At 36.9% G+C, this 7,243-nt stretch overlaps 2 protein-coding genes across 3 annotated transcripts in view; one reads left to right on the forward strand and one right to left on the reverse strand.

Moving 5' to 3' along the window:
* Nucleotides 1-3,458, forward strand: part of mrnip (MRN complex interacting protein) — a 7,117-nt gene extending 3,659 nt beyond the window's left edge. The window contains exons 4-7 of one of the 2 annotated variants that reach the window (XM_016470997.1): nt 1,685-1,751; nt 1,927-2,057; nt 2,260-2,368; nt 2,490-3,458. In XM_016470997.1, coding sequence (XP_016326483.1) covers nt 1,685-1,751; nt 1,927-2,057; nt 2,260-2,368; nt 2,490-3,170 — 988 coding nt within the window. In that variant the 3' untranslated portion in view covers nt 3,171-3,458. Of the gene's footprint in view, nt 1-1,684; nt 1,752-1,923; nt 2,058-2,259; nt 2,369-2,489 lie in introns of both variants that reach the window. The other variant, XM_016470996.1, reaches the window with a different exon arrangement.
* sqstm1 (sequestosome 1) overlaps nt 3,285-7,243 on the reverse strand; it is an 8,497-nt gene continuing 4,538 nt past the window's right edge. The window contains exons 5-8 of the mRNA XM_016470995.1: nt 6,692-6,772; nt 6,374-6,552; nt 4,793-4,997; nt 3,285-4,711 (exon numbers count right to left, since the gene is read on the reverse strand). Of these exons, the coding sequence (XP_016326481.1) occupies nt 4,554-4,711; nt 4,793-4,997; nt 6,374-6,552; nt 6,692-6,772 (623 nt within the window). The 3' untranslated portion in view covers nt 3,285-4,553. The remainder of the gene's footprint in view (nt 4,712-4,792; nt 4,998-6,373; nt 6,553-6,691; nt 6,773-7,243) is intronic.

The following is a 7,243-nucleotide window of genomic DNA, read 5'->3' on the forward strand; positions in this document are numbered from 1 at the left end:
ATATTTTTTTTTTTTTTTTTTTTTTTTTTTTTAATGCATTTACTTTAGCAATAATCTGCTATGTGTCTTCTTTAAAGAGAGCCCAACCTTAGGTCTGTATTCCAAAACATTCAGGAAAATAAGAGTCAAGTTTTGAAAAAGAAAAATGAAATTGTATTCTCAATAAGATGGAAAATAGCAATAAATTAATTTTCTGATGTCTCTTTATGGTTTTGCCCTTTTTAGGGTTAAATATGTACATAGCCTAATGATTATACTTGTAAAAGTTGTGTAAACAACTTGCACAACATTTTTTTTTTTTTTTTTCAAGAATTTAATACTTTTATGAAATCAGAAAACAAAAGGTGCTATCTTCTAATTGTGTATCAGATCCAGATGTAAATACCTGGAAATAAAAGCTGAAATGTTGATCTCTTGTCTCATATTCATCTTTTGATGTCAAACCCAAATGTTTTCAGTCTACATCAAAAAAAGGCGGAATTGGTCTCACTGTTCCAATACTTTTGGAGGGGAGTGTATTAGACTTGTGCCGGTATTCGGTAATGCGATATATCACGGTAATGACTATGCACGATATTGTTATCGTGCAAGTTTTGAAAAAGAAAAATGAAATTGTATTCTCAATAAGATGGAAAATAGCAATAAATTAATTTTCTGATGTCTCTTTATGGTTTTGCCCTTTTTAGGGTTAAATATGTACATAGCCTAATGATTATACTTGTAAAAGTTGTGTAAACAACTTGCACAACATTTTTTTTTTTTTTTTTTTTTTTTTTTTTTTTTTTTTTTTTTTTTTTTTTTTTTTTTTCAAGAATTTAATACTTTTATGAAATCAGCACAGTTGTATCACCCTGACATTTTTAATTTGTCACCACTAAAATATAAAACTGAATTTTAATGCAGAAATTCAAAACAAGCCCATCATAGGATACATACACTACCGTTCAAAAGTTTGGGATCAGAATGATTTGTAATGTCTTTAAAAGAGTTTCTTATGCGCATCAAGGCTGCATTTATTTGATAAAAAATACAGGAAAAAATATAACATTGTGAAATATTATTATGATGTAAAATAGCGTTTTTCTTATACATTAATATACATTAAAATCTCATTTATTCCTGTGATGCAGCTGAATTTTCAGCATGATTACTCCAGTCTGCAGTGTCACATGATCTTCAGAAATCATTCTAATATGCTGATTTATCATCAGTGCTGGAAACTGTTGTGCTGCTTCATATTTTTTTGGAAACGGTGATACTTTTCTTCAGGATTCTTTGATGAATAAAAAGTTAAAAAGAAGTGCATTTATTTAAAATATAAATCTTTTCTAACAATATACACTACAGCTCAAAAGTTTGGGGTCAGTACATTTTTATTCTTTTTTTTTTTTTAAGAAATTAAAACTTTTATTCAGCAAGGATGTGTTAAATTGATAAGAAGTGATAGCAAAGATTTATGTTGTTAGAAAATATTTATATTTTGAATAAATGCTGTTCTTTTTAACTTTTTATTCATCAAAGAATCCTGAAAAAAGTATCGCAGTTTCCAAAAAAATATGAAGCAGCACAACTGTTGTCACTGCATGTACGAGTTGCATTTTTATGCAATGCATTTTAGTAAATTAATATGTTGCAAAAAAGTGAGCATGATGTCATTGACCCTTTGACTAACAATGTTTTAAAGGGAACCGGATGAAAACTATGAAAACGAAGATGTTTATGAGAGTCTGGATCAAAATCCTAAATCAGAGGTAAAGCACCAATGTCCATTCAGTCCTTTTATTATTAATGTCCATTCAGTCCTTTTGTCTGCTCAGTTAAATGGATATCATTCAGAGAGAAACCGAGAAGTCACTTGTAGATCAATTGAGAATCAGTACGTTTGCCAACAGCTCTGGCCTTATAAGCGTCCTCTCTTTGTAGCAGGAAGTGGCTCACATCAGCCGCTGGAGTAAATACACTGATCAAACAGCTGAGGGTCCAAATGGACATGAAGATGAGGAAGAAGATGAGAATGTTTACACAGAAAGACACAGATTCAGAAGCCAAGGAACCAGGTACCTTGTCAATAAAAGCATTTAATCTGTTAATGAGGCTAAATACTTTGGCTATTAAAGAAAATGTTAATCATTATTAATAAATAAAAACCAAAGAATCTTGGCACAAACGATCATGAAAAAATTGTCTTGTATTTTCAGACTGCCAAAAATCTTTATTATTAAGCATGTGAACAAATACCAATGTAACATCATTTTACAGGAAAAGGAAGAAAATCTCCTCTTCAAAGTCTTTTGGTGGCCGTGATGGTAACTGTGAGGATGAGGAGTCATGGACTGGTTGTTCTGGGTTTAAGAGACGGCCGGATCAGGTAAGCCACACAACGCACTTTAACACATCTGCAACAGTATAAAGACTCATGTGCCAAGATACTGCAAAATGCCGTTTAAAAAACACCGTTTCAACACAAACACTTCTTGTTTCTATTGCAGCCACTGCAGCATGACAGGAGATTCAATTCATCGTGGAGTAAAGGATCTGCTTCCAAATATTCCTCCTGTGGCAGGTCAGGTGATATGGAGCCGTGCACTAGCACAAATCTCCCATCATCCCGTCAGGCTGATTGTTATCCTACAGCCTGCTCCAGTTCCACAGCGGAGAACTCTAGTGAAAATAAACAGCAGTGTAACTCTTCACATAAGCTGCCAGCAGCTGAGGTAACCAAAGGCCTTCTCCTGCACAGCAACAGTCCTTCTGGTTCTTCTTGTCAGAAGTTTGGTGAATCGAAGATTGAGAACAAGGACTCCAAATGGGACAAATTCCTCACAGTTGTCCCTAATCAGCAGGACGAGGAAGAGAATGACTATGAAGCTCATGATTCCTCTAATTACAGTGATAACACAGCAGTGGCTTGTTTCACAGAAGCACTTACAGACAAGAGTGTGGATTCTGAAGAGTGTGGAGATCCACTGGATGGAAAGGACAGTGGTGCTCTAGGGAGGCAGAAGTCTGTTGGTGATATTTGTGTGGATGGAAACATCAGTCACAGCTCAAAGCCAGCTGGTTTTGAAAACGCTGTCTGTAAACAGCCTACACTATTTAAGATGCCATGTTCAAGCCTTTCCATAAACTCCCTGTTCTTTACCGATGAAGACTTTGACGACACATTTTGAGAATAAGTTGCGTTCTATTCAAAAATGTACGTTTTATGGTGTTACCATATCCTCTTGCATTGGTAGTTAAACCATTCTCCACAGTTTTGCACATTTAAGAAAATACAAACTTTTTTTTTTTTTGCATTTTATTGAGGATAGAAAGTACAGGAATTTTAGAAGACCTACAGTGACATTAACCTGATTCCATCTGTTTATTCAAACTAACAATAAAAATACCCCCAGGTTTCTGCTGAGCTTACAAACTCTTCTTATTAGTTATGTAAATGCAAACAGAAAAAAAAAAAACCCACAAATGTAGACCTCTACTTTTATATGTAATATGCATATACAATGATAATAATCTTCATAACATGAGGTGTAATGCTAATGACAGAAATGCTGAATATATCTATTTTGCATAAAAGCCCAATAATGAACTTAACTACGTTCCAAGTCACCTGAGTAACTGATATTGTTGATAGCATTTACGTAAAGAATTTGTCATTGAAAAAGTATGGAAAAACTTTGTTAATAGAAAATAGGCCAAAATTTTCTAACAATATTAGTTATGGCCCAGCAGGGGGTATATTACAGAAAGATCCTAACTTTAAAATCTGATCTTATCTGTTTGGTAACCATGGTAATTTCAGTTAGGACCACATTTAGGATAAAAGCTATTACAGAACAGCATTTCCTAAGTGTGTTATCTTAACTACAGATAGGAAGGGGGTATTACAGAAACCTCCTAACTTGACAAAAAATCCTAAAAACTGTCTTAACTTTAGGACAACCCCACAGCTGTCTTCATTTCAAAATTATTCGAAAGCTAATGGAAAAACTGCGCTGTCCAACAATGGTATTACATTTATTATTAATTGAAAATGAAGAACGGAGATGTTTAATGGTAGAAAGACTCTTGGAGGACCCAGAAGATGTTACATTTTGATGACAAAACACTTAAGTAATTACAGACTGCCGTGCAACATATTACAGTAGCACAGGAACTGCAACCAGCATTACAGAGGCCAACAAAAGCGTCACAGAGCATTACCGGTTATAGTGCAAGTGACTAATGCCTCACGTTTTTTTTGCAAAGGGTGATTTTCAAAGTGAAGTAGCGTCTGTTATTTTGTTTACCTCATCAGCAGCTCGCGCAGTGTTGGTTGCTTGGTAACAGACCTGAGTGGATTGTCTTACTTGATAATGCAATTTAAGATTTCCTAACTAGAGATAAGATACGATTTTGTAAGATAAGATAAGAATCCCAAATCAAGTTAAGATTTGCTTCTGTAATACGAATTTGTGAAAAATCCTAATTTAACATATATCTTAAGTTAAGACCTAAGATAAGAAACTTTCTGTAATATGCCCCCTGGTCTTCTTTATTCCTGTGCTCCTTCTCTACTTCTGTGGACCGGGTTTGGAATACTGGATGGTATCCAGGGCAGATCCGATGTCGAAATTCTTGGTGTGGAGCAGTCTGGTCAACCATCCACCCTCATCGGTGAACCCCATGGAGAGCATCTGAGAAAGAGTCTCCACCAGCTTGGGGTCTGCATCTGAGGGAGAGGACATTAAAATTAGGATGCCTGAATTGATATGAAGTGGACTGGAATTGGCTACTGGGTGATGCACGGTACCTTGAGGAAGGTGTGGGTAGAGAGCTGCCTCGCGCAGGCCAGTGGGACCCTTGGAGGCGCTTGTGCTGGAGTCGGTACTTAGCGGGGCTGGAAGTTCTGTCCCGTCCTGCTCCAACCTGAGGGACTGCAGCTCTCCTGTGGAGGGGTCCACCTCTTTAGAGCTGAGATGAGTCCATTCCTCATCACTGCCTTGGTCTTTCTGCCCCTAGGATAGAAGGAATGAACGTTAACCGAATGTAGCTTCTCGGCCTTTAATGCCTAACTTCTGAACTTCTGCCTTTTTTGGCTTTGAAAACTCGAGATGTCACAATCCTGTATACTATCAGGCAGGGATGTAGAATACACGGGGGATGTGCCCCTCCCCCACTTTTAATACAACAAATTTGTCCCCCGCACTTTTTCGGGCAAGTGTGTTCACGTTGAGGTTTTCAGTGACCAGTGTAAATATATCTAGATTTAAATTCAAAGATGGTCTATGCATGACCTGGCATTTTATTCATATCCAAAATGATGAGATGTGAACATTGCGGAGCGCTAAACTCTCATGCAGTGTATGTTTCATTCATACTCGAAGCTAGAGGGCGCTCTCACGCAGAAAGTCCAAAATGGACTCATAGAAGTAATAACTTGTGACATGCAGGAAATCCCTAATACAGACAAAGGCATCCAGCTATTGCTGTAGCTAAGCTGAATAAAAAAAAAACGTAAAGACAATACATGCACACGATTGCGACAATATATGTGACCCTGGAGCACAAAAGCAGTCTTAAGTCGCTGGGGTATATTTGTAGCAATAGCCAAAAAAACATTGTGTGGGTCAAAATTATCGATTTTTCTTTTATGCCTAATATCATTAGGATATTAAGTACAGATCATGTTCCATGAAGATATTTTGTAAATTTCCTACCGTAAATATATCAACTTAATTTTTGATTAGTAATATGCATTGCTAAGAACTTCATTTGGTCAACTTTAAAGGCGATTTTCTCAATATTTAGATTTTTTTGCACCCTCAGATTCCAGATTTTCAAATAGTTGCATCTCAGCCAAATATTGTCCTATCATAACAAACCATACATCAATTGAAAGCTTATTTATTCAGCTTCCAGATGATGTATAAATCTCAATTTAAAATTGTTTTACCCTTATGACTGGTTTTGTGGTCCAGGGTCATATATGGTTTGTGTGGGTTTTTCAAGTCACCTCCAGTTAATAAATAAAGCATCTGAATAATGCAGTGCTAACTGACATAGCATTTATTACAGTGGTCTATAGAAACTATCAAATATATTTTCTGCCTTGTTCTGTGATAAAAATGGAAAACAAGTGTAGTATATTTACAAACCATAAAACTGTAATTAGGAAAATATAGGAAAATTACTACAAATGCAATCAATAATACAAATTACTGGTAATTGTCCAGCAGTGTATTTGATTTTAGCCAATTAAAAGTAAGAGATAAGAAAAAAAAATAAAACCTGTCAATAAAAAAAAGGTTAACATTTCTGTCCCCCTCACTTCTGAAATGATGGGTACACCCCTGCTATCAGGCATTGTAGAACTGCTTGCATATAGTTTTACCTTTGTTCCCTCACTGATGCTCTCTTCAGTGGCCTGACTTCCAGGACCAGACCCTCTGGAGAGAAGCCCTATGGAGCCACTCTCACTCCGAGCACTAGGTGGCCCACTGGAGGCAGGAGGAGTTGGTGTAACTTTGGTCCGCTGCCCCTCATGCTCAACGTCGATGTCCACATCTATGCCTGGAAAGGAACAAGCATTTTTATTTTGAAGGGTTAGGTAACATGCCAAACAAAGAAGTATCCGGATGGTGTGTTAGAGGCAAAAATGTTTGGGAAAGGCCAAAAGCATCAGTAATAAACCCAAAGAAAGGGAACTTACCAAGGGGGCTCAACATGGCCGCCACTCCCTCTCCAATGTTCTTTAGGTACTCCATATTGGCCAGAGAGGAGTCAGTAGCACCTGTGGATGATAACACAGTTTCTATCAGTGTTGGTCTGCAGCAGTGGTCGCCAACCCGTCGATCACGATCGACTGGTAGATCTTTATCACTGTCCCAGTAGATCCCGAAAATAACAGTAAAATAAGTACAAAAATGCATTACATTTATGGGGTTATATTAATGTATCACTGAAGGGTACTGTCTTGAGAAAAGTTTCGATGGCAACTGCATTTTCTTCTCCGTATAAAGCGCAGCTCTGCTTTGTTTACAGCGCAGCATTGTAACAAATTATTCTAAGCTCAAATTTCATACATATGTCAACCAAACCAAAGTGGTCTATGAATGGGACATTAGCTGCATCTGAACGCTTAGGCAGCTGACTTGTTTGTGCACAAAGGTACTACCCAATCCTTTAGTTCAGTGGTCGCCAACCCGTCGATCGCAATCGACTGGTAGATCTTTATCACTGTCCCAGTAGATCCCGAAAATAA

This window comes from Sinocyclocheilus anshuiensis, unplaced genomic scaffold (assembly GCF_001515605.1).
Source record: "Sinocyclocheilus anshuiensis isolate Anshui unplaced genomic scaffold, SAMN03320099.WGS_v1.1 scaffold240, whole genome shotgun sequence".
NCBI classification, from domain to species: domain Eukaryota; kingdom Metazoa; phylum Chordata; class Actinopteri; order Cypriniformes; family Cyprinidae; genus Sinocyclocheilus; species Sinocyclocheilus anshuiensis.